This window comes from Dermacentor silvarum, chromosome 11 (assembly GCF_013339745.2).
Source record: "Dermacentor silvarum isolate Dsil-2018 chromosome 11, BIME_Dsil_1.4, whole genome shotgun sequence".
NCBI lineage: Eukaryota > Metazoa > Arthropoda > Arachnida > Ixodida > Ixodidae > Dermacentor > Dermacentor silvarum.
In genome coordinates, this window is record NC_051164.1 from 68986251 (window position 1) to 69013852 (window position 27602).

General features: G+C 45.5%; 2 protein-coding genes across 12 annotated transcripts in view; one reads left to right on the forward strand and one right to left on the reverse strand.

Moving 5' to 3' along the window:
• LOC119432654 (putative sodium-dependent multivitamin transporter) overlaps nt 1–9875 on the reverse strand; it is a 103077-nt gene extending 93202 nt beyond the window's left edge. For all 10 annotated transcript variants that reach the window (XR_007464318.1, XR_007464319.1, XR_007464317.1 and 7 more), the window contains exon 1: nt 9769–9875. Coding sequence is in view for 3 of the 10 variants with exons in the window: in XM_049658765.1 (XP_049514722.1) it covers nt 9769–9835 (67 nt within the window). In the remaining 7 variants the exon portion in view is untranslated. The remainder of the gene's footprint in view (nt 1–9768) is intronic.
• Nucleotides 1–27602, forward strand: part of LOC119434103 (lysosomal protective protein-like) — a 248103-nt gene that overhangs the window by 55213 nt on the left and 165288 nt on the right. The window contains exon 1 of one of the 2 annotated variants that reach the window (XM_049658769.1): nt 16024–16124. The exons of the other annotated variant lie outside the window; for it this stretch is intronic. The gene's annotated coding sequence lies outside the window, so the exon portion shown is untranslated. Of the gene's footprint in view, nt 1–16023; nt 16125–27602 lie in introns of those variants that run through there. 2 annotated transcript variants of the gene reach the window in all.

Sequence of the window (27602 nt, forward strand, 5' to 3'; positions counted from 1 at the left end):
ACTTTGTCCACCGTCGTCAACTTGCCCATAGACGTGCCGACCCGACCGTGAGGAAGTAGTAGGTCAGGTACACACACGACAAGCTTCGCTTACGCCAATTTTCTCGATTTTTTTTCTTTCGTTTTTCCAAATACAAGTGTGTATTTGAGCGCACACTGATCTGTATCAGCTGCAAGCTCTACTGCCATGCTTTTGAAACAATTGATTTTTCTCTCATTTGGTCATTGCGTCGGTAGTTCTCTTTTACGTTGAAAAATCTTCGGCATTCGATGCCAAGTGGTCTTTGCCATAGGCCAGCTGGCTTCGCTAATGATATGTCCGGCATGAGGATTGGCAAACACTTTCTCTTACGAACAAATTTTTTGCGTAATAGCCTTTTGCGAATGCGGACCCTGATATCTTAATATTTCAGCACAACCATCGAATAGCAGAAGACATTTACAAAGAAACACAAGAATGCTAGCTTCGCTACAGTTGACAGGCTGCGATAATTGTATTATTGGAGCAGCCCCGCTTATTCCAGTGGAGTCGGATCTTTCAAGAAATAGAATAACAAAAATTGGTGGTTTCGCCCGAAGTGCGAAGCACTGACTGTAATAGCGAGGTTTAACCTTACGATTGAACTCCTCGAACGGTGTTCTATAACTATACGCGGGTTCCACTAACGCGGACGCAGCGAAATTTCTGGCACTCTTGAAAGCTTTAACACGCCGTGCAGGGCCTGTAGTGACGTCGCACATACGCCACTATCGGTGCCCGTAAAGAGGCGCGCCAGTAAAATTACATCACCTTCATATTTGAGCACTGAAGTTGTTTTACACTTTCAAAGATAGTCTGATAAGATTTAAGATAAAAGGCAAGCGCTACGAATGGCATGCCTCATGAAATTTGTTTGCCGGTGGCCGTTCTCAAGATTCTGAGGAATATTTTTGTCAAGAACGTAAGCCCTGGTACGGGAAACTTAAGTGCTTGAATAGTACGTGTAGCAATGCAACCTGCATATATATATGGCGTGAATAAGCATATAGCATACATGTACGGCCAGTCAGTTCAGCGGAATCCCTCAAGGTGGAGGGAGTATATCATGAAAGGAAGAGCAACAACGGAAACCCATGCGGGTTTTTCAGAAAAGAACGCTTCGCAGTTCAGGAAAAATAAGTCCTCGTTCTGGATTCGAACTCGCTACCAACGCCTGTCCGGGGTGGTCGTGAGCTAACCAGGAGGCTAGCAGATCGCAGCGCGAGCGCGAATTAATCGACAACTCGAAGCATACCTAAATACAAGCGGAGTCCCGTGGTAACGCTGACGGCAACGACAACGGCGAAGTGTTGCTTGGACTGTCTATAGAATTGCTATCGGAATGAGAATTCTCCAATCGAGTACATATTCTTGAGACAGAAGTAACTGCAGTGGACTCCGGATAAACGAAACATCGCTTAAATGTAAATGCATGGTTAAAGGGAACGATGGTATCAAATTTGGTAGGCCACCCACGGGCCCAGTGTTAACAAGCTTGGTTTAAACTGAGCGCATCTTTTTCCGGGACTCTGGTTGAACGGGACTTTAACCGATGAAAAAGGAAAAGTCGGACAAACACGTCAATTGGGGATGCTATAAATGGCGAAGAAAATCCAATCCCTAAGGGAGTGGCGGAAAAGCTAATGCAAATTAAGAACGTCGAAGTTGAAACCGTCTTTCCATTATGAGGATTGCGCTAGGCAAGTAATGATACTATAGGGAAAGAAGACAGCACGATGGAATTGTTAATCTCATTAATTGCAGCTAGTCGGGATGCCACTGCTTCTTCGTTCGCACCACCATGGATGAGAGACTTAAGACGGTGCCCTTGTCGCCTGCTCTGAGGAGGCAATTGAGAATACTATCGGCGGAAGTTCGTGGCGAAGGCCATGATTCTAGTGACGAAGACATAGGATGCCACTGTTCCAGTGGGCGTTACTGTTTCGGACCAGGCGGCAGGAGGTGCATTTGAAAGTCTTGGGGGTTATTTTAAACGTGAGGACTGCGCCGAATTTTCGGGAATCATTTCTCATATGAACACTCACCCTTGCGCAAAAGAATTTGCGACATTAACAGATCGCAAGTTTTGGTACACTACTGTTTGGATGATATTCCGATTGCAGTTACGTTGCCAATGTAGTAGACATTTGGCTCGCTCTTGAATGACTTGCTAAGACGGTGAAAGAAAGAATTTAATTAATACACTAAAGAAATAAAGATGCCCCCATGCGATTATAAGGTGTCACTGGCAAATAATTAATACCTCTAATGACGATCGACCTCAACTTCGCAGGCTACATTGGCTAGTCGCCCAATTATGCTTCACATTAATCCTTGATATGCTTTCATCGCTCTTGCTTTTTTTTTCTAATAAGTTGATCTGGTTAAAGCGTGCGGGTGATAAAAGCGAAGCGCCCACCGCTTAAAATTATGCGCCATGCCTGTCGGGGAATAGTTTTCCGCGTTGCTGTCACGCTTTCGTCAGCCTAACACGATATCGAGTGCTGTTAGCCTTAGTCCGCTGTAAGATGCGTGTCATATCGCTTGGCAGACGCTTGTGGCAGATCGCCCAAAAGATGGGCGGGTACAAACCGCAAGCTTAACCAGCTCGTAACCACAGAGAAGACAAATGCTTCTAGCGGCACTAGTTTCTCAATAGCATCGATTTCACCTTGGGATTGGTGATTAAGTGAAAATTAAAACGACCGTTTCGTGTCAGAAGTATAGTTATCTTTTTTTTTCTTTTTAAACCAGAGGAGCTGTTTAAGCCGGCCGCAAGTGCGTGGCGCGTTAACAGAAAATGTGAGCCGATCCTGGCGGTTATGCAGGAAGGGTCCAAGCGCAATGGCACATGCTTCTGTGAATTAGCGAACTGAGCCTGGATAAGTCTAGCTAAGCATGGTTAGGACTACTTAAGCTTAGTCAGTCATCGATAGCTAATCAATAGCTAATCGATCAATAATCAATAAATTTTGGAAAATGCTGGGGATGCCTTGGTAGTGCTTAGCCTAGCCCAAATATGTGGCCAATACCTTGCGATAGCCAATCGATAGCGAATCAATAGCTAATAGATCATCGATCATTAATCAATAAATTCCGGAATATGCTGGGGATGACTTGGTAGTGCTTAGCCTAGCCCAAAAGCCAGGACTACCTAGGTGCCCATCAGCGCCGCTGTCTTTTTAGCATTGCGCCTCCAGTGCAAGCTACGCTAATTTTCTTGCAGAACTTACCGTATGTGTCAGCCTCGCCTTCTCGAGGTCTAATAAGTTTCAGTGTATAGGCAATAAAAGACTGACATGTTTGTTTCTGCCATGGGAACATCCATGTTCTGGCCCATTGCGTTTCACTCAATCGCGCCGCTTATTTATAGCTGTTGGTGGTTGCATGTGTAGAAAGCTAGTCTGCCGATACTCCTCTTGAATTTTTCCTTGCAACTCTTAGGCCTGACTAGCAAATGTCTCTACACTTTGGAGAGCGAGAGAGGAAAGGCAGTGAGGTTAACCAGATGCGAATGCCCTCTGCACTTGTATATGTACTCTCTATAACCGAATATGCCGTATCACGTCGAATCTAGGCACCCTCTATCTTGCATGCTCGTGAGGAAAGACGATATGAATGCGAAGGTCGCGCCTGGGTTGTTTTGTCTTCCTGTGGTCCTATAGATAACGCTGTTTTTTATTTATTTTCTTTGTTGAAAGAAAAAGGGGGAGGGGGATGGTGTAGCATGCTTAGAATTCAAGGGAACGGAAGCATGGAAACATATGTGACTGGAAGGTAAATTTAAGGATCTGTGGTAATTTAGAAGTTCAGAAATAAGTTATAGTGGTTCATAACTTTTTTACTTGTCACCACGATGGCAGTATAATTGATGGCTCTGACAAAGAGAAATCACCTTGTCAATGCAAAATAGCACCTACTGCATGCCTACCAGCTTTCACGATTCTAGCCGTAAAATGCCTGATATTTAGAGATTGTATACAATCGGTCGACTGACAACAGTAATTCTGCGATTATTCATTTGCTGCTTAGTTTAGAGCAAAACTAATTTCCGTCAACTATAGAAACCTAGTCACTGATACAATTTTTGTACCTTTGCTTCAGACCAGTTGATTCTACCGACCTACCGGTGCATCAGGGGCACCTACGTAGAGAACTAATACATATCGGCCCAGCGAAATTTCGGCCGCCATGACATGATTATTTCATCAATACACTTCATAAGCAATTATCGCGCAGGTAATTCTTACGGTGAGTATTAAGCAAAAGGTCTCTTGACGGCGTCCTATACTGAACAAAACCTACCAATATTTAATTATTGGTCCGCATCTTGAGCAATGAAACAAATTTTAGCATGTTTCACCAAATGTTTGTATTTATTTGGTTTTACTGTACAGAGTCTGTTTTCAAGTTCAGGGACTCATTCACACCGCAGCGCAAAAAAAAAATAATAATATAAAAATAAGAGAGACGTCCGCGCCACAGTTTGACATTTAGCTGAACATACGTATATGGCATTCCGAATTCGTGTTCTTTTCGGTCGAGCTAAATTGCGACGTTCCGTGCGTTATGACTTCACCGGGACATGGGATAGTGCAATCAATATCCGGCTTTTGGAGTGCAAACACGATGTCGGAATTCGAGTTCAATTTTTTTTTCGAAGGCTCTTCTGCCGTTACTAGAGAGAAAACGTTATAGAGCAGGACGTCATTCTGCGAAGCTGCTTAGATTTAGAGGAAATTCTATTATATTCTGTCATGCGGATTCTCGTTGTTTTTTGTTCTGGCCCCCTCCTTGTAGTGATGGAAAAATAAACGTTATCCTTCTTATTATTACACTTCCTTATTATTACACGAATTTTTATTCACCGTCAATCAATGTCTGGAGGTAACGTAATCTTATTCCAAGGTGATTCGGTCATCATCGAAAGAAAATGAACGCAGATGGGATGATCCTCCGTGCCTCTTTAAGTGAGTCTCTATAATTACCAGGTAATTGAAATTAGACTTTATGTCGAGTCAGTATAATGTCGCGGTTTCTTTCGTAAGAATATTTTAATCACCGGATCAAAGCGTAGGTACAAGTCAATTAACGGCGGCAGGCACTGAGTGAGACGAGAAAAAATATGTTCATTCACCATTCCCTAACTTTGCACGTCGAAGATCCCGTCATAGGCGGCTGTGTCTACATCAAAGTGAGCCCGTTCATAGCATAACTCTGTTGGCCAGGATCCATCAATACAGCCTTTGCCCGCACCCTCCCCGAAGCGATTCTGTTTCAAATAAATATTGATATGTATCTATACGTATACTGCAGTGCGTATTTAGAGGTAGGCGAATATCGCCTTTCCGGACTACAAATCGAATACGAATATTATGTATTGATCATCGAGTCGAATGTTGAATAGCCAGAGCAAACGCAAGCACCGCTTGTCCCTCGTAACTTCAGCCCAACCTCAAATATATGTAAGTGGCGCGTGGCTGGACAGAACCAAGGTAATGTTGTTTGTAGTCGCTTGGAGACACTCAGATTATTTTTTTTTGCGTTCCGCCTAGTTACATAATTAGTCTGAATTAAATAATGAACTTCTCAGATATTATATAAATGAAAAGCGTCAATGAGAAAATTGTAGAGCAATATGAAAAACTCCCGATATCTCTTCCTGTTGCTCAACACGTGCTACATTTTTCCGAGCAGAAAAGCAGCCCGCTAATATACAAATACTTGCCGCGCGACTGGCCGCTCGCGGCACTTTGCGTGCATTCGCGAAAATCTAACTGAAAGACGCGTCAACCTTGATGTAAGGTTGTATACATTGATAAATATAAGTTATAGGCAAGAGCGCCATAATACAATGTGCGAAGCTTTAAATACAGAACGTACAAAAACATCTCCACGCGCAGTTGATTATCTTTTTCCGGTGACCGCGTTTCGCCGGCTAACAAATGGGAAAAGTTATTGGCATGTATCAGAAGCGGCATGTATCAGAACTGGCATGTTACCGGCATGTGTCAGAACATTATCGATCCGTTCTCGCCGATTGTATCTTTTGTTTCTGTTGTAGCCGAGCCCTGCAGATACAGAGAGACTGCATTCGTGAGGCGAATAGTGTTGTATATTCCCGAAGGAGTGCGGACACCAGCGAAATCTGAAATCTCTGAGAAATCGTGTATAAATAGCCGTTTGACCAGCGCATCAGATTTCGACGATCGCTGACTGCAGTGTACTCGCCGCTATCGTTTTGTTTTAGAGCGATAGCTTCAAGGGCCTCGTTACGCAGAAAATCCCGCGTTGACCGTGAGCGACAATTTTCTACCAATCACAGCACGGCGCGCTTCGCGTTTCTACCAATCATAGAGCGGCACGCGGTTCCTTGCAGCACCACCAGATGGTGGTCGCGTCCGCACATCCGCGGTAGCGGCGGTGCCGGCCGTGCGGAGGAAACAGAGAAAAAAGAACCAGAAAGCTCGCCTTCGTGCATAGCGTTCGCCGCAAGCGTTTTTCGGTAAAGATTACGGTTGCATAAGCTGCCGTTGCCGGGAAGCGTGAGAAGCAGTCAGGGACCTTTGATTGATATCGCATTCTACTCTTAAAGGCGAAGCTTAAGCGTCTCCCAAGTTTTTAAGTGTCACTTCCCTTTTTCTGGGCAACACTTCGCCCAATAAAAAGCAAGTTTCGTAATTCACAGTTTTTAGCTACTGTGTTTTTCACCCTTGCTAGGCCGTGACGATATGGGTACCATGACAGGCAAAGTGTTGTTTGATCCACTTACGTTTGGGGGTGTGCAAGTTATGGCCAGAGGGAGTTTGCGGGTGTTTTGTGCCGATTGTGCCAGATAACTAGGCCGTGCTTCCGGTGCTGTGCCCGTTATGACTCTACTTAAGGGCTTGTGACTTGTGTCATAATGCGTGCAGTGTTTAGTATTTCGTTATTTTTACTTTCATCTTTTTTTCTCCTTTTTTCTTTTAGTAGTGTTCGGAACCTTGGGGTAGCTGGTCCTAAAAAGACTTGCCTTCCCATAAGTAAATAAATAAATGAGTAAATAAATAAATATGCAAAAAAATTATGCACATGTGCTTTTAAAGCACCTGAGAAGTTTACGGACTTCCTGACGGTCTCATTCCAAAACCTGGAATGTAACCTGTACCCTTTCTTTGACGGAAGGAGGCTGAGAACTTCGAATCACCGAATTTTTGTGATCGAATAGGATACGAATATTTGAAACAAACGGGCTACCAGTGTCGAATACAATGCCAAAAAATTTCCTCCTTGAAGAGCAAGAAAGGAATGTTAGTTATTCACTCGAATACAGGGCTGTTAATAAAACTGTTGGAGTCAAGAGGGTAAAAAGCAGAAAATAGTTTTTTTTAATTACTGCTTTAGTTTTTGTTTTCCGTTTTCAGATATGTTCAAATGTATGCCTTCTTCTAGAAAAAAATTCATAGGCGCAGGCCATTAGGCTTGTCCGAATATAGGATATTTAGAGCGTAAGTTTGCTTTCTTAAATGGAACAAGCCTCTTTAAATTCGGTTTCCTAAATAGGTTTCTTCGATGTAGTCTCGCGGTAAAAGCTTCGGGTGTTGAGGTGTAACCGAAGCTCACCGTGTAGGTACGTTGTTGCTTTAGGACGTTAAACCAGATTAGCCAATCGATTAATTCATTCGTTCACTTTAGTTGTTTTATTTTCAAATAGGGCGTGCAATTTAACGAGAAAAGTTCTCTGCACCCGCAACAAAATAGTAGTAATCGGTCAATTGTATCTGTGCAGTTGCGCAGCATACCTTCCAACGTTCCCGAATATTTCGTAAAGTTTCCGAAAATGATTTTGATGTGTTGCAAGATGGGAAAAGGGTCGAGGTTACAAATTATGCATGCAAAAAAGAAGAAAATTGCGATGGCACTTGCGCCAGTCCTCTTGAGGCAGAGCAATACGCCATATACCAGAGGAGTACTTGTTTGGGACAAGTTTATTAAGACAACTTCGCGAAGCAGGGGAAATCGACAACGACATAGTCGCTGAAAAAGTCCAAGGAGGTTGAAAAAAAAAAACTTCTCGAGTGGCGGAGCCCGCTAATGTTTACCAGCATGGGTGAAGCCAGCGCTTGCCCTGACTTCACCTCTGAAAGAGTGCCACGCAGGCTGCAGTCCGCGCACACTTTAAGTGTTTTGTTGTCTGAATGTAAACGCTAGGGTAATTGTAAAATAAAAGGTCGTTGTTTCTAGCTAAAATATTATTTGCCTAAGTGTTGATATCAAAAATGCACCACGGCATTCAGGTTTGCTTCTAAAGCCTGTGAAACAAAGGTGTACATTTAATAGGATCTTTACAGCTAAATTAGCCATCTCAAATATGAAGGAGGCGAAAAGCAGGTGTTTCCCGTATTCCACTATTCGCTGATGTCTCTTCGTGCCCTGAGTAAGATGGCGGTGGCCTGGCTTCACTTTCAAAGCAGCATTGCCACTCCAGAATTTTTTTTCAACCTCCTTGGAAAAAGTCACTGTGATCTAAAACAGGCCACGTGTAGCTTATCGGTGTCTATTATTCCAAGTTTGCGGCTGTTTCTGCGTTGTTTCTAAAATTAAATCATAGTTAGTGAATTAAACAATAAAATCTGTATTTCCAGAAGGGATAGCTCTATAGTCTGCATGGGGTGTAGTGTGTAAGTATCGGAGCAAACTTAAAAAAAGAAAGACAAAGATACTTTCATGCGATTAACAAAAAAGAAAAAAGAAAAAGAGGTTCTGTTCACGACAAAGTGCTCATAGGTTGGAGGGCCGCAAGATTGCAAAAAAAAAAAAAAATGAAAGCGTATTAGATGGAATTTGTAGCGTTACTTGTGCCGCCCTGCACGGCGGCAGCGGAAGGCGCCACATACCAGAGGGGTATTTGCTTCGAATAATATTTTTAAGAGAAGCTCGTGAAGCAGGCGAAATGTGAAACAGCAAAGAAGCTGAAGAAGTCGTTGAGATTGCAAAAGAATGCGTTGCTTGTCACTTTCTGCTGTTGCTTGCTTGTTGCTGCTTCTAGACTGCGTCTAAAGATACGTCATCGTTGATCAAGCTCGTCTGTGTCCCACAAAAGGTGTATGCTGAGGGAAAACGTTTAGAATAGATTCGTGGGATTACCCCTTCCACCTTTGTCATGTCTGCTGGATTTTTGCGAATTTTTAGATTAGCACGGTGGCGGGTATAAATCGTTAAATTAATAAATTAGTCAGTGCAACTGCACACGCGACCGTTTCTGCGTGACATTATTCCGTTGATTGTGGTCCCTTGCCTGGAATTGTTGACCTAAATGAATTTGCGGTTGCGAGTCCGAATTTGTGGTTGCGGGTTGCAGGCCGAATGAAAAGAAAAATTGCACAAATGTGTTTGTAGTTGCGGTGGCCGCTATTCAATGAGGGCGAAATGCAAACACACTTGTGTTCTTCAATTTATGTGCACCTTAAAAAACCTCAGGTGGTCAAACATTATTGCGCAGTGACACCCCTCGTAACCAGATGACCCTTTTGGCAATGTAAAACTCAAGAATGCAATTTTAATTGAACTTGAAGTGCGAAGCTCTCCTCTCTTTGATGTATCAATTTATTGCAACGCATTTGCGCATTATTTGGGATTATGCGAGCTTTCCCGCGATCCTTTGTATGTCCACTCCCGCGGTTGGCGGTGTATAGCGAGAAATAAAGATCGTAGGTTCACGCATCCACATCGGAAGCGATCAATGAATCGAACAATGAATAGACCTCTTACCCAGGCTAACCACGGTGAGCCCGACTAGGAGGACGTAGTCCACAGCGTGCACCGGCGGGGTATCCATCACAGAGACACCGTGTATATATATATCCCGGTACTCCGCGACGGGCTCGAGCCGAATGACGGCGGCAACGCAAACGACGAGCGTTTTTGTATTCCCCCTCTCTCCTATATAGGTATGTATATGTATTTATACTGACGGTTCACGGGGGACAGGTTTCCGATTGGCTTTCTCTCTCTCTCTCGCTCACGTACGTCGCCTTCCCTCTCCACTGAAAGAGAGAACGCGAGCCTCTCCTTCAAGGGGGTGTAGGGGAGGGTAGGCTGAACGGGTCACATCTGTTTCAGCGTTTGCATCTTAAAAGTTGCGCACCATCGACGATGGTTGCCAATGTGAGGAAATAGCCAAATGTTTCGCGAAAATGGCTCGTTTTTCTTTAAAAAAAGGAATGGCGCATCTTCACTGGCGTAGATATGTTGCAGCGAGGACATTTATGTAGCGTGTGTGGTTTCGTAGCGTCGTTCCGTAAAGAACAGAGCCGTTCACCTGCGCATTGCAGCGGTAGTATACATGGATAACAAAAGCTATAATAGGAAGTATTCGTCAACCAGCGCCGCCCCCCCCCCCCCCCCCCCCCCAGACCCACCTACGCAAGTCGGTTTAGGAGGGGGGGGGGGGGGATTACAGTGTGCCCTCTGCCTCGGCGTCTTTTATCGACATTGAAAGTCCAACAGCCGGTGACAAAAACTGAAGAATTAGCCAAAGAAAGCTACTCTCTTTCAGTCGAAATGTGCACAACTGGGAACGCGAAGATAGTGCATCGAAGTAAAAACACTGGTTACAATTATGATGTACAAGACGTGTCGAAAACATCGTAAAGCACTTATGATTGGATCTGCTCTATAGGTTGAGTGTAAAGTGTTTCAGTGAAATAAGATGGGCGCTAGACTTCCGGATATTAATTTTGCCCTCGGTGTAAGCATTGCTTCATCTAGTGGGTTCAAGAAAAGTTGTTGTCAGAATATTTTACCTGAGGCATGTCTTTGATGTGTCTCGATAGATGCTTTCCAAGTACGCTAGACATGAAGCTAGCTGATGTTTTGAACTCCTACATTTTTTAAAAAGAATTCTCGCATATTGTTCATCCTCTGCAAACTTGAGAAAATGCACTGATGAATGTAAAATTCTTCGCTGGTTCTGCAGCTGGACAGTTCTCCTGACTCTTGGGCTACAAGAAATGTGACGAAACTGTATTTCAAATCAGCAGAATTGTTTGGTCGTTGCAGCGGTGAATATCGCATACGTTATGAGGAAGCTTTACCTCGGTACCAGCTCTATAAATACATGGAAATTAAGGAATCGTTTTTATCGGCTTCCACTGCACCGAGTTGTATGAGGTGCGTCATATTTGAGACGAAACGTAAAGCACTACCTAGAGTAGAAAATATATTTCTTTATTTGGGCAATCTGATCTTTCTTTTTTTTGATATTATAAACTTGATGGAATTAGCAAGGTTTAGGAAGAAGAGCTTGGAGTTTACAACTTTGTAAATCTGTGATAAAGAACATGATGGCACAGGTCTGTAAACTGGATCTCCGAGACATCTAGAGCGCGCAAAACTGACGTCTTATGCACCGCTCTGAAATGTACCACTAATTTGCGATTGAGACTTCTGCAACCGCCTCATTAGATTGTAAGAATTTCGCATCAGATGCAAACCTATATGTGACATTTGTACGCTTTAGATGTTCCAACAGAATAAGTTCATAGAACTATGACATCGATTGCTCCTGCCGAGTTAATAATTTGCAAAACATGCGCTTCAACTTTTCTTTTTTGAACTTCCTGATTTTGACATTTTTGCGTGAGAAACATTGGAGGTCCTCAATAAAATTTCTGCTTCCTGAATTCCGTTCAATTCAGCTTTTCCCCGTAAACGCGTCGTAATTATTTCATACCCTACCAGTGCGATTATCTAATGAGGGCATTTATGCGTGTTACAGGTATTTGAATAAGGAAGTTGGAACTGGTGGTATAGGAGTGCAAAAAAAAAAAAATACAGGAAACATAGACACAACAAGCGCAACAAGGTTTTCGGTGTCTGTTTGCATTCCTATGCCATCAATCTGGACCCAAACTAGCATTGCTCTCCACTCTCCACCCAGGAGGCTGCGTTGTTAGCATAAAAGCTTGTATTGCGACATCATCTCAGGTTGACCCCAGTGACTTCATTATTTGAATATTTCAAAAGAAGCTTCTAAGTAAATTAAAATTAATTTTTTTAAACCGACGCCGTGAGTCTGGCTGGAGTGTCTCTATAGTTGCTTTCGCGAAAGAAAAAAAAAAGAATAAGGGAAAAACAGAAAGATAGGAATGACTGCATTATGCTTTCCAAGTCAACGACATAGTGACTGTGGGCGTATTACTTCGGTAAGGGAGCGGTGGTATATTTATTTGAAAGAATAAAACACGCTATCACAATGAGTATCATAATCATCATTGTAGGCAAATTCATGTATCGTTCACGTGTCTCGTCATGTCGTCATCGTCACGTGGTCGTGGCTATACCATCGCAATATTATTGCGATAGCAATTATATGGACACTCCAAAGCAGATTTCTGCCGTCGGCGTCGCCGTCGCCGTGAGGTTCCGTATGACGTCAGTGGAGATGAAATCGTCGCCGCGCGCCGCCGAACGCTGTATGTGCGAGTGAAAGGGCGCGAGGGACGCGCGCTTTCATGGGGAGTGAACCCACGGCGGAGAACAAACGCGCGTTCTGCGCCGTGCTCCCTTAAGGGCTGCAGATGTAGGCATCTCTTTCCTCCTTTACAATCACCATATATGTGTAAGTGATTCTTAAAAATAGGAGAAGAGAAAAGTACAGCGCCATAACTGCCTCTCGGGTGAGGGCACCTCAACAGCGCTGTACAGGGAGGGGGTGAAGGAGAGATAGCGACAGAGTAGAGAGCAAGTGTATTGCGTATGGAAGCCACAATCACCATATATGTAGAGCAAACGCGCCTTCTTCCGACGCGCGAAAGGCCGTGGAGGGGAGGGGGAGGCGACGTTTAGCTGCGGCATCAAGTGCTTATTTATATCAAAGGCTCCGGCAACAGTCACCAACGCCGCACGCATTTTGTGCGAACGCGGGCAAAACGCCGACGGCGTCGACAACAGTTCTGCGTGTTGCCGGTGCTGCTGCATGTCCAAGTTTATACAGCTGATAAAGCTACTATCATTGCTCCGTATAGCCCTCTACAAGTTTGCTATCGCAATTGATGCTTTGCCTTTCAGGTGAAACTGCGACAACTTTTTTTAAGAATCCGCAGTTCATTGCCCTCATGCCGTGGTCGTTATACGCATGCGTCGTTCAATCGACGCCATTCCTTCTTCGTCATTCCATTGTCAACTCCGTCGGCGTCATACACTCGTCGCCATGCACCCATGCTCATGGACGACCTTGGCAAGGGAGTGCCATAGAAAAGTGGGACGATATCGGGGTATGTGTAAGGTATAGTCGAAGGAATGAAAGTCTCAGAAGTACAGCGGTGAGCACTGTTAGGGTGAACACGCGAGCGCGTGGCCGACGGCACTGTCAGCGCCCCGTTACGGTCATCACTGGAAACATTGCGCATGCGCATCACGCCTTCCGCGAAATAATTGTTCCACCGCGCGCATGACGTCATGAATGCACTTGTTCGTCGTCTGCTAGCCGCATTTTTGTTTTCTAAGCCCATGCATCCTGCATTTTAAGATTCCTTTAAACATCTGTGCTTGAACAGAACAAGACAAAAAAACTTGTATATCTATGGGGGCGTGTCTATTCGTTCCCTTCAAAGTTGTGCATGCAACGCCGTATATAAAACAACCAAACATCTTTCGCAGCCGTTCATTCTGTCGCCAGATCGTATTATGGCTAGGGTTCCCGATGATGAACGGCGCTCAATTGTCGATCTTTCCCTGAAAGGTTATTCCCAGCGGTATATTGGCGCTTTATTTAATAGGCCCCTGAAGACTGTGAACAGGATAATTCAAGCCTACAAGTATGAAGGTCGCATTCAGGATGCACCCCGCGCGCCCCGCCCTAAAGCTACCACAGACGATGAAGACGCCCTCATAGTTGCAGCTGCTGTTCGTAACCCTTCCTTGCCAGCCCCAGCAATACGCGAGGACTTGGATTTGGACGTTTCGGACACCACTGTTCGACGTCGCCTGCGTACTGCGGGCCTTCGCAGTCGCGTCGCAGCGCAGAAGCCACTACTAACGGCGGCAAACAAGGACGCACGACGGCAGTTCGCTGAGCTGCACGAAGCATGGACATCAGAAGAGTGGGGTCACGTCATCTTTTCGGATGAGTCGACGTTTTCGACGCGACAAGACCAAAGATTGCGTGTTTGGAGACTACCAGGCACACGGTGAGGCAAACTTCCTGCTTTGAAAAGCAATTGTTTTAGTTAACGTCACAATGCCACGCAGGAACGACCCGGACAACGTGCAAGGTGTTTCTGCCAGTGGGAGATCGAGTGTGAACGTGTGGGGTGCTGTTTCAAGATATGGTTTAGGGCCCCTGCAACGTATACGTGGACACTTATCGTCGGAACAATACTGCAACATTTTGAACAATGTGCTGTTGCCATATGCGAGCAGTTTATTCCCAGACGGTGATTACCTGTTCCAACAGGACCGGTCACCGATACACACGGCGCGGGCTGTCAAGGAGTTCCAGGCGGAGCAGCACATGCAGCTACTGGAATGGCCTCCGAAAGGAGCGGACCTGAATGTGATAGAAAACGTGTGGGGCCGTCTGAAAGCTTCTTTGGCAAGGAAGCCCCTTTATTCCGCGACTTCGGACCAGTTGTGGGCGCAAGTCAGCAACGAGTGGGAAAGGCTGAAAGCCGATCGGGAATATGTTCGATCACTTTACGACTCGTTACCGTCCAGAATAGCTGCAGTCGTTGCTGTAAGTGGTCACATGACTCGCTATTAGATTTGCTCATGTTTTTATATTTGTTCTCATGGTCTTGTTTAACTTGAATTCCAAAAGTGCAATTTTCTTGAGAGAGAGAGAGAGAGAGAGAGAGAAACGTTTATTATTGAAACAGTGTCCCGAGCGAGGGCCCACTCCTGCAGGAGTTCCGCCGCCTGGGCCTCCCCTGTGGCAAGGAGGAAGATCTCCTCTTCCCCGGCCGACACCACCTTTCTGCACTTCGAGGCGTCGTGGAGTTCCTTGACTCGTCAGGGCTCTCCGCACGCCTCTAAGGACATTTCTACAAGCGGGAAGGCCTCACGGCCTCCCACTCCACCCCGGGCCTGACCGGCCTGGCACAACACCCCTGCAGACTCTGTAGCACACCAAGGCCTTCCATCTCGGCCTGATACGTGCCGCCTATGCCTGCCGGTTTTGCTTCGCCCAGCCATGGCGTCTCCACTCTATCCCTTCTTTCGCTCCCACTTACCCCTCCCCGTTGGCGCTGAGCCGTGCTCCCTCAAGGGCTGCAGAAGATAGCGCCAACCTTTCCCTTTCCCTCAAGAACCACTTACCACCGAGCGAGGCCCGGTATCACCCTGAGGTGGGAAGGTTCCTTAGTCCAGGAACCCTCTGGCTTCGGCAATTTTCTTGAATAAAAAGTTTAATAATTATCCCTCTTACACTCACTTTTTTCCTTCACGCGCCAATCTTCAATCCAGATGGACCTTGAAATGCAGAAGGTATCAGCTCAGCGAACAAAAAATGCGGCTAGCAGACGACGAACAAGCGTATCGATGACGTGATGCGCGCGGTGGAAAGAGTGTTTCCCAGAGCACATGCTGCGCATGTGCAATGTTTCCAACGATGGCTGTTACGCGGCGCTGATAGTGCCGTCGGCCACGCGCTCGCGTGTTCACCCTAACAGTGCTCACCGCTGTACCACCAGCCCCCGGAAGGTGAGTGCTAGTTTCGGTTTCAAGAAACGTGCGCGCTCCTAGCAGTCGTCGGACATACTCAGTTATTTCTTTGATTTCTCTTTTTGTGAATTTTTAATCGGGCGAAGCGCGGGAGGGTGGTTGTCGTCGTGCGTCCGTCGAGCTTGACTCTCCGCTCACCCTTGCCACTCGCTCAGCGATATCGCAACTCGTTTATCCCTCTGTCACCTGCTTCGGTTGTCGTGTCAAGTATGAAGATGGGAAAGATAACACAGATAAGCTTGATCAGGCGTGCAAGGAACGGAAGACGCGGACCACCAGGCCAACCAAGCATTAGACGAAGACGGCTGGATCGGGGCATCACATGTGTCTTGTGCGGCTGTGTAGTGTTCCAACACCGGTATTTCCAGTTCTGCGAAGTTTTTCAGGTTTCCTAATGCCAACAGGTAAGCACAAGTATTTCAGTCCATTTACTGAGCAGATATTCATTTTGCATGAGTAAACCAGTTCTGTGCAAGCCTGAGTGGACTGACATAAGCGCTGTGTCGCTCGACTCATTCGTCATGACGGCAGCCCATCTGCTGCCGATGAACTACATGTATGAAGGGCTTGAGTGCATGTTTTTTGGGCTATGGGAACCCTGCACTGCTCAGAGGGCGCTACGACGTTTACATTCTTCACTCCAGCGTCGCCGACACCGGCCGCTATAGAGGTGACGAGAATGATAGGCCATTCCAAACGATTGGCGGTCACTTTTCGTCGCTCGTCTGAATGTTATGCCCTGCGCTTGCGCACTTTCGACGTTTTCACTACTCAGACAGTCTTGCCTCGTGACAAGCAATCGAAAGTGTCACGGCCAATGTATACAGTGTCTCTCCAGTTTTGCTTCGCCCACTCTCTATGCTGTGTGTTCTGGTGCTGCTGTCTACTCTGCAAAGCTTTAGCGCAGGGTGCCTATACGTTTTGTTCACTGTTTACTTTATCGATATGCACAGCCAATGTTAAAGTAAAAAAAAAAGAAAGACATAGCCGCGGTGGTTAATAATTTTCGCATTGGTTGGGATCTTCTGGAATCTATGTTCGCTTATCATGTTCAAATTTCAGTTGTGAATGAAATTTGCTTCTGTAGATTGACACTTTCGCACTGCGTGGCGGTCAGTGTTCTTCCAGTGCGAAATGTGTGCATAAAAAGAAAAACGTTCGACTTTTACTTGTGTTGAGTAATCGCTGACAGACAAATCGGCCAGCTTTAGTTGATCCACTTCACAACAAACGACCAAAATTAACGAATGGTGGTGCCAGGAAGTTATTTTCTTTATGCTAGGCTCCACTGTATCTGCGGACTAGTTAAACCATAGCCATAAACTTAACCACAAGTTATAAAATTCAAAGCGACTACTTTCACGAAATGACGAAATGTAACATTTTAACAGGGAACTTGCTAGTTAACGATGGTTTGCTATATAAATATTCATTATAATTGCTTGGCACTGATGCGTACGAGCGATGTGCCAGTGGTTTCGAAAATGACTAGCAGCTTGCAAGGTAAACCTGGTCGGAAGAAAGCGCTTCCTAATACACTACACACTTCGGTGGGTTCTGCGCCACCAGCGGACCTTCAAGAGAGCACGAACACAGCCCGCTTTCATGCGAAGTGGGAAAGGAAGGCTCCCACGGCAACCCTCCTCCTCCTCCCGGCTCCGCGCCCTCTCCCTCTTCCGTCTGACTTTATCAGTAACCTCATGGAAGCATTGCTTTGTTTGTGAATTATTTCCAGCTGGATCCGGCAACCACCAGTGGCGGAAGCAGCGCTGCCGCCGCGTATCTGCTAGGAACTTTAGTAGTTTCGGCATGGGACCGAGTGTCCCACGGGAGGTATAGGGAGTTTCCGCCCCCTGGTACTACTACACGGGTTAAATAAACGGGATTTCCGGAATATGGCACGTCGCTAGATGGCCCGATTGCTATTCGCATTACCGTTGACAGTCACCGTGAGATGAATTCTGCCGTAATCTTTTCAAGCGAAGCTTGTTATAAGGTACATTGTATTTTGGTGGCGTCCGTGTACGCAAAAAACAAAACCTGTCATCATCAGCACTGACTCGAGCGTCGTCGTCTTCTTCCACAGCTGTCTGCGTTGCCGCTAATCATTCAAGCGTAGAAGTTCACTTCTCTTCTGTCGTCGTAATGGGGAGTCCGCGTTTACGGGGGTATGAGCCATTGCTAAAGGGGGTATGGGTCATTCATTGTCTTGCCGTGACGGACATATGTAATTTAGAAGCAATTTAATCTTGAAGAATCGCAAGCGGCAATGGTGGGCGAATGCTGCTAACCACGCCGCCGAGAAAACCCGACACATCGAACGCAAGCGACAACGGCGGACTGCGGGCATACCGTCAGTGACGTCGTTCTCTTCGTTGCATCATGGTTAGTTTAGGTGCACCCAGGACAACCTTCGCTCACCCCCATTTTCCGGTAGGGGAAGGTTTGGTTCGTTTTAATTGAAGATTTTGCCTAAAGGCATGTGTGATAAAAGAAATGTACGCAAGGGGCATCAAATGAACGCATGCAGCCTGGTTTGAAGCAGGCATACTGGAGCAATGAGTTAGCGTGTTTATTGTTTCTGTGTCCATTCCGAAGCACGTCTGTGAGCTTCGCCTAGCATACGGACCACAGGTTTGCCCCCCCCCCCCCCAAAAAAAAAAAAAAAAAAAAACAAAAAAAAACAACAACATATTTCGTTGTTAATAACCCGCATAAACTAATACTGTCGAATGCACTGGTAAGTTCGCAATGCCAAGTTTGAACTGCAGTCCTCAATTTCACGTTACATTCAGAGGCAGAGCAGAAAATTGGCTTTATCGCATAATTCCCGGTCCTGATACTTTTGCTCATGGGTGTAAGTGTACTTGCACTCCGTACATTTATTACATCGTTTCCATCTGCTTCCATGCAAGGACTGACGCCCCTCGGATGGACCGCCCAGGTAGAGAGCGAAGCGAACGTGAGCTCGTCACGGAGTAACGACTGTAAATTCTGAGAACTGCCGTGAAGGTGGAATGGGGTTCGCCTGTGTATAACAGCGAAGCGATCGCGCCGCTCAGTCGGTGCAAGTCAGAAACAAACACGTTTGTTCATTTTAAGTACATTGCTTTTTCTGCTGTGCGCGCTACAGGTCACGCCTGTTTGCATCACTTCGTTCCTCCGCGGCGCGTGGCAGTACTTCCACAACGCAATGGCGGTGATGATCGCGTTGACCTTGACCGAGGCGAATTAATTTCAAGCAGTCGCCGGCGCCGCTCGAGACAGACGGCCGCGCGGGAAGCTGGCGAACCGACCGGACTTCGTGCCCTTGTCCGGTGGGCGTGATGACGGCTCGGCTGACACCCAAAACAACATTTTGCGCAGCAGTGGGGTGGGGGGGGGGGGGGGAAGTTGTTGCAACCCCTGTATAGGAGGACATGGGAGCCGATCACCTTGCCAGTGTGGGGAGTAGGTGTTTGCATTACATTAGTGCGCGCTGTACAAACCGAATAGTGTGGTGGGGGTGGTGACGTTGCTGCCACGGAACGAGCTTCCTACAGAAGTCGCCAGAGGCAAAACTGGCGCTGCTGTCTGACAGCCAAGTGCAGGGTGATTGAATGTGTAAATAAACAACCAGGAGTCATCAAAGAGAGAGAGAGAGAGAGAAACAGAGGCAGTGTGCAAATAATGGAAACTAAAATGACAAGATAGAAATTAGAAGGGAAAATCCGTAGGATAACACAAAGGGCAGTGCCTTGCTATTTGAGGCTCGAGCTGGTTGCCTAAGGACAAAGAGAATACTGGAGCAGATATTCGGACCTATAAGTGAGGTACGTGTATGGTGCAGCGAAAATCGGCAGACCGCTCAGCACATCCTAATGGAATGCGAAGGGATTCACCCAGTGAGACCCGTAGGTAACGTACACCTTCCAGAAGCTCTTGGGTTTAAAGTGGACGGAAGCGTCAACCGGTCAGCAGTCGAAATAAGTAAGAGGCGTTTAGAGTATTGCTGAAAAAAAAGAAAGGTTGATACGGACCGGATCTGTCACAGGCCTATGTAGCACTACAAGGTGGACAGAGAAATTTTGAGGAAAAAAGAAAACAAAAAGATTAAGGACATGTATAAAAAAAATGTGGTTGATCCCTGTTATATAGGAATCGGTATAGAACACGAAAGTGAAACGTGTCTTCACAGAAGTAGTGTAATGTTTATTGCACATTGATATATAATGTCTATTGGTGTTTTGTGGCTAAAGCGCCCTTAGGCGTTGATGCACCCACGCTGACGCCTGGTGGCACGTCTCCTCCATCACGACTACCAACGTCGATGACCATGAGCGACCGTCGTGCATATGGAAGCTGCACTACGCTGCACACGCTAGCACAACGCGAAAGACGAAGCACGTAACTGACACACTAATACAACGCGCAAGACAAAGCACGTAACTGAATCGTCACCGAGTCAAATCAGCGCGTACAGCGCGTCGTAATTGCAGCCTCCGCGATCAACTTCAGAAACATTTTCAGAGCTAATTGCGGAGGCCACGCTCCGCTGTGCTGGCAACGCCACCTAGGTGGCGTTGGTAGTGCTTCTTGATGCCAGCGTCCCTTCGAATGCTGGCATCGAGGCGTCGTAGTGCTGAGACCACCGAAGCGTTCACTGTCGGTGCGCGTTAGTGTCATAATGCAGTACTTCTCTTTTCTGCTCGTAGGCGGCGGCACCGCCCCGAGCAAGAGCGCGGGTACACGGAGGAGTGTTAGATATATAAGGCGCGTCTGTGTAGCTCTCTGCAAATGCGTTTGTGGCGCAATGGGTTAAACGCTCGGCGATCTATCGTCGCGGACCGAGAGGTCGTGGGTTCGATTTCCAAATTTTGCATGTTTGTGGAACTTTTTCTTCTGGTTTCTTTCTTTGTATTATGTTCGTGTATGTTCGTGTGACGTATTTCCGTGACGGAAATACGTCAGTGAAGTCTTGGTGGACCCCGGCATAAAACACTTTCGTGTTAAAATGCTAAAATTAAAAGCATCTATATTTAGAGCATACCAGATTTACACCAGCACGCTAGGCTGACTATTTGTCACCGCTTCGTTTCAAAGGGCATGCCATTAAACCATCATCATCATCTATGACAACTACAAGTATGACATTAATTCAGAGAGCATGCGCATGATGGGCACTACATCATCATCATCATCATATCAGCCTATTTTTTATGTCCACTGGAAGACGAAGGCCTCTCCCTGCGATATCCAATTACTCCTGTCTTGCGCTAGCTGATTCCAACTTGCACCTGCAAATTTCCCAACTTCATCACCCCACCTAGTTTTCTGCCGTCCTCGACTGCACTTCCCTTGACACCCATTTTGCAATTCTAATGATGCACCGGTTATCCATCCTGCGCATTACATGGCCTGCCCAGTTCCATTTTCTTTCTCTTAATGTCAATTAGAATGTCGGCTATCCCCGTTTGTTCTCTGATCCACACCGCTCTCTTGCTGTCTCTTAACGTTAGGCCCAATATTTTTCGTTCCATCGCTCTTTGTGCGGTCCTTAACTTGTTCTCGAGCTTCTTTGTTAACCTCCAAGTTTCTGCCCCATGTGTTAGCACCGGTAGAATGCAATGATTGTACACTTGTCTTTTCAACGACAGTGGTAAGCTCCCATTCAAGATTTGGTAATGCCGGCCGTATGCACTCCAGCTGAATTTTATTCTTCTGTAAATTTCTTTGTCATGATCAGGGTCCCCTGTGAGTAATTGACCTAGATAAACGTACTCCTTTAAAGACTCTAGATGCTGACGGGCGATCCTGAATTCTTGTTCCCTTGCCAAGCTATTGAACATTATCTTTGTCTTAAGATCCAGTTTGTCTTAGGATACTTAGGATACGTTAGGATACATCGGGTCTAATCATGTGGAGCAGCAAAATACATGTTTTGCTCCCAATAGCGATCATGATGTGTGTGTTGCGGTGCAGCTGGCCTGTCGCAGCCTGTGCAGATCGGCGTGCTCGCCGTTCTTGTAACAAGTGCCGCATATGCTTCCATCCATTGCATTGATGCGCGCTTTCACGGCAATAAAGCGCTTTTACGACAATGTGTGCTAATCGCAAATACATCAATGCTGCCATCAGCACTGGTAGCATGCAATGATTGTACACTTTCCTTTTCAACGAAAGTGGTAATCTCCCAGTCAGGCTTTGGCTATGCCGGCCGTATACACTCCAACCCAATTTAATTCTACTGTAAATTTGCTTATCGTGATCACGGTCCCCTGTGAGTAATTGACTTAGATAAAAGGTGCTCTATTATAGACTCTAGAGGCTGTCTGGCCATCCTGAATTCTTGTTCCCTTGCCATGCTATTGAACATTATCTTTGTCTTCTGCATATTCATCTTCAACCCAATTCTTACGCTTTCTCGATTAAAGTCCTCAATCATTTGCTGTAATTCGTATCCATTGTTGCTGAATAGGACAATATCATCTGCAAACCGAAGGTTGCTGAGATATTCGCCGTTGATCCTCACTCCTAAGCCTTCCCAGTCTAAGAGCTTGAATACTTCTTGTAAGCATGCAGTGAATAGCAGTTGGAGAGATTGTGTCTCCTTGCCTGACCCCGTTCTTGATAGGTAACTGTGTTGTTTTTTTGTGGAGAACCAAGGTAGCTGTGGAATCCTTGTAGATGTTTGCTAAGATATTCACGTATGCCTCCTGTACTCCTTGATTCCGCAATGCCTCTATCACTGCTGGTATCTCTACTGAATCAAATGCTTTTTCATAATCTATGAAAGCCATACAGAGAGGTTGATTGTACTTTGCAGATTTCTCGATTACCTGACTAATGACATGAATATGATCCATCGTAGAATATGCCTTCCTGAAGCCAGCCTGTTCTCTTGGTTGACTGAAATCAAGTGTTGCCCTAATTCTATTGGAAATTATCTTGGTGAATATTTTATACAATACTGAAAACAAGCTAATGGGTCTATAATTCTTCAATTCCTTACGACTCCCTTCTTATGGATTAGTATAATGTTGGCGTTTCTCCAGCTTTATGGTACACTTGAAGTCGTGAGACATTGCGTATCAAGGGCCGCAAGCTTTTGAAAGTATATCTCCTCCATCTTTGATTAAATCGACTGTTATTCCATCTTCTCCAGCAGCTTTTCCCCTGGTCATGTCTTGCAAGGCCTTTCTAGCTTGATCGGTACTTATAAAAGGAAGCTCCCTATCCTCTATTACATAGATCTGCCTAAACTTTGTCCTTTTGGCTTCAAACGACTTGGCGTCTTTGCAAATTGAATATATTCAACAGAATATTCCCTTATAAACCAGACAATTCGCCCTACACTTATCGCGACTTACGCGATAAGTGTATGCGCGACAATGCTCCCATACACTTCATACAAACACATACGTCCCCATACACGCGTGTTTAGAAAAATATCAGCCAGCCATTCCCTATCGAGAAAATGGTGGTAAGCGTCAGGGTAGGCGTTAGTGTAGCTGACGCAGCCGCAATAAGGGTACACGTGACACGTCTTGTGAACGCTGCAGACTGTGTATGGACACTGAGCTGCATTTAATCGCGCATTAGAAAGCTCACGTGCCTAACTTATTTTACAGCTAGTGAGTGTCCTTGCGGTCTAATTCTACAATCGTGCTTTGTTTTGCGGGGGGTGTTTCGGCACTACGGTAAAGAAATGACTCCCCCTACTGCTGGCGCCCGAGCCTGTCCTGCATCGCTCCGAGCCTGCCGCACTTGTACATGGTTGGGGCTTTTGCGCTTGCACTCCCTATGGCGACGGTCACATTTCCGACTTGATCAAATGGGTTGGATATACAGGGTGTCCCAATTATCATGCATCAAGATAAAAAAAAAAACAAGAAGCAAATGACACGTAGCTGGACGGAACCAAGGTAATGTTGTTTGCAGTCGCTTGGAGGATACTCAGATCATTTTTTTTTGCAATCCGCCTAATTGCATAATTAGCCTCAATTGATTAATCAACTTCCCAAATATTAAAATTAGATGAAAAGGGTCAATGAGAAAATTTGTCGAGCAACATGAAAAACTCCCGATCCATCTTTCTGTTGCTCAATATGTGCTGCATAACTATTTTTTCCAGCCATGAAAGAAGCCCGCTAATCCGGGGAAAATTGCCGCGCGACTGGCAGCTCGAGGCACTTTGCGTGTATTCGCGGGCTTCTTTCACGCTGAGAAAAACACTTTTACGTAGCACGTATTGAGCAACAGAAAGATGGATCGGGAGTTTTTAATGTTTCTATACAATTTTCTCGTTCTCACTTTTTATATTTTTTTTGTAGTATCGCACTATATAGTATGTACGCGACGATATGTGAGAGTGACGTCCTGTATTTCAGTGTATTTTGTCCTATTACGGTCGTCTTGGCTTTGTAAATCATTCTTTAAACTTGCGAAGTTGATTCTTCGGCTCTTTGAGAATACAGCTAGGGTAGTTGATGCTTAGCATGCGTCGCCATCCACCTTTTCTTTATGAGTGCGTCTTTTCTGGTTTAACAGGCTTCTCTCTCGCGATAAGAGTGGTTTTTCTGGTTATTGCAGTACGGTACTTTATTGATACAGCTGAGGCTATTTTTCACTTTAGTGTTTGTTTAGGACAGCAGTGCTTCTGCCCTGGTGCTTGAAAAAGCTGCTGTTCCCACACGGAATTGCCCAGTTATGCAATTTCGGTGACGGATTCTTACAAATGATCGATAGATCTAACAAGATTGATTGATTGGTTGATTGGTTGAATGATTGATTGATTGATTGACGACTGAAAATCGCGATGCAACGGTGAGACTGTGAAGAGACGCCGTAATGGAGTGCTTCGGACTACAATTTTGAATGCCTTGACTTCTTGGATGTGCAGCTACAGAGCTTAGCGCACACAACTTGTGTGTACCGCGCCCGTCGTAATGTGGCTGTCGTGGACGGCAGGAGAACCCGTGATTTCTTGCTCAGCTGCAGAAAGCCTCAGATGAAGAACCACCGCGGCGCATGATCGAGGAAGTATGCCTTCGGCAGGACGAAGAACCCGGTCAGTTGTTACGACATCTTAAACTCTGGGCTAAGCATTACAAGACACGCACGAAGACAAACGAGCGCACATGTACGCAGCAAGCGCAGACTGACAACTGTTTTTTCCACACATGGGGTTTGTCGAAGGTGAAAAAAAGAAAAAAAAAATGAAATTGGGGGTGCGTCCAAATTCATTGGAGGGGATTGGCGACGATAATGGAGTTATCAGCATTTCTTATGACAGGTGTGTGATTGATGGCGATGTGTTTGTGTGTTAGGTTGATTATTATGCTGACTATTGTATCGCCATGCCATATCCCGATGCCATCCGTGAATTAGGAAACTCGGGCCCGGGCTCGATTCCCACCCAGATCGAAATTTACGAAATTTTCTTTTCAACACCGTCGATTTTCTTTGTTCACAGTAACCTCCTTAAGAAATTTGACGCCAATCCGAGCATTTTTGACGTGTTCTTACTCTTTCCGTTGTCGGCTATTTCTAGTACCATCGCTCGGTGGCGACGCCTATTTGCGCGTAATGGGGCATATAATGCTTTCGCTTTAAAAGTAAAAACGTTTTGTAATCACCGGATTTAATTCGAACACAGGAAAAATTAGGGACTGAACCAATAGATTGCGAGTACACTAAACTAATTTAGGCACGAGATGGTATTTATCGCTACTTATGTCCCCTGTTTCATGTGTGTTTCAACGTTTCGGCTGCGCAGGTTGAAAGTCATAAATCCGGCTTGGTAACATTTGCTTGCAATATATATATATTAATATATATATATTATAGAAGGCTTATTGCTATAAGTCATTGCAAGGAGAGTACCGTCAGTACTTGTTGAAAAGAAAATTGATTCGGCCAGCTTGACAGCATTGTGACGCCGCAGAATAAACGAATCATTTATTCCCACTGTCATAAGAAAACTAGCATGCGTTGTAAGAAATTTGACACGATAGCTTTAAATGTTTTATACTTTACCACGCCTGACGAGCACCACGTGTGCCTAGTGTTCTACATGTAGACCGGCTAAAGACCGGCAGTTACAGTGAACTTTTCTGCCAGGAAACTGCTGATACTAGTATAAGCATCTGAAAGGCTTTTCATCAAATATATTTTTATTATTGTCACTTCCAAAAGTTTAGGCATATATGAGTTAAGTGCCCAAAGAATGCTAATCTCATTAAAAACTCAAGAAAACACATGATCGTGGCATGTACAACTGAGACAAAGGTGGTGGTATTGATGTAAACAGGCTAAAGCGTCCGTGTCCTCTAGGAACAAAAAAAAAAAAGAATTTAAAATTTAAAGGAATGACGTTGCCTCGAACAAGGCATATAGCATGTAGCATGTTTCCTACATTTAGCGATTCTTCGGAATGAGAACGCATTCTACCAAAGCGACCTGTCCTCTCGCGTTTGTAAGCTGCGGGTTCCAACAAATTCTGTTCCGCGGTTTCTAACGCCCCACTATTATCACTATAATGGTTGGTGTTCAGTCCAAGACGGCACCGGTGGCTATCGGGGAATGTGGTGTTTGGACGAAACTGGTGATACAAGAGAGGTTTAGATTGTCCGCTAATCGGGCGGATGGGGCGTTGGGGCGGAACCGTAAATGTGAGTGGCCTGTGTGGTGCCGCCATCTGGTGGCACAAAGCTCAAACATACAAAAACAGCAATATTGAAGTAACCAAGTGTATTCTACTTCGCTGCTGGTGGAAATTTTTGGCAGTGGCGTAATCGTGCTGCTGCCGAAAATTTACACCAGCAGTGAAGTAGAATACAGTTGGTTACTGCAATATTAGCTGTTTTTGTCTGCTTGAGCTTTGAGCCACCAGGTGGCAGCCCCACACAGGCCGCTCACATTTACGGTTCCGCCACAACGCCCCATCCGCCCGCGTTTACCCGATTACTGGACAAGCTAAAACTCTCTATAGTGTCTCGTGGTTACCGGGAAGTTGACACTTTCTGCACTTTTCACAATGTCTATGGCAGGCTTGAAGGTTTAAAAGCTGACAGTCACTTTAACATGCACTAATGAGGATGAAGGCGAGAGCCTACGCGCTCACTAGACATTCATTAAGTTACTTTGACATTCTCATTCGTATGCGCTGTTACTTCCTATTACTTGCTTTCTTTTTACTTGTTTTTGTCTTAACTTGTTTTCTTTTTCGGTCGCCTAGACATCGCCACTGGTTCTGCGTGGTTAATGGCACATTAGAATGGTCGTGGCTTTCTCTTTATTTTTCGTGTGTCTACTTTCTCGTAGTGCAAGCACAATGATGGAGACACGGAAAGACACATTTGGCAAACAGACACCGCTAACTTTCAACAACAGATTTATTTCCAGATCCCGGAGGCGTAGTTCACATTGCTCGGCAAATGTGAACAAAACCGGGAAAACCACACGCAGACACTTTTGTGCCCACATTGATTATTTAGAAGCGTGTCCGTTTAACGGGAACAGAGGTAATCGAGTTCTTCTATCGATAAGGAAATTGATGGCTTACGGGCGTATGCGCCACTAAATGTGGCTATGTTTGTAGCTTTCATAGTCATTTAGAATTCGCTTCTACTCTTGTTAGCAGTTTCTTTAATGTGTACTGTGAGACGTCACCTGAGACGTCATTTGAATTTTGGTGCCCTAACGCAGGATGGTCGTCGGATTTTTCGACCCATGAGCCATCTGAGGCGCTCGCCTTAATATCCCTTTCAGTCACATTGCACACATGTAATGCTGTCATAAAAACCGAATAGACACTATCTGAAGGGAGACGAAGTCGGCGTCGAGGGCGAGTGAGTGAGATTAGGAAATGTGCTTGGCAATGGTGGATTCGTATGGAGCAA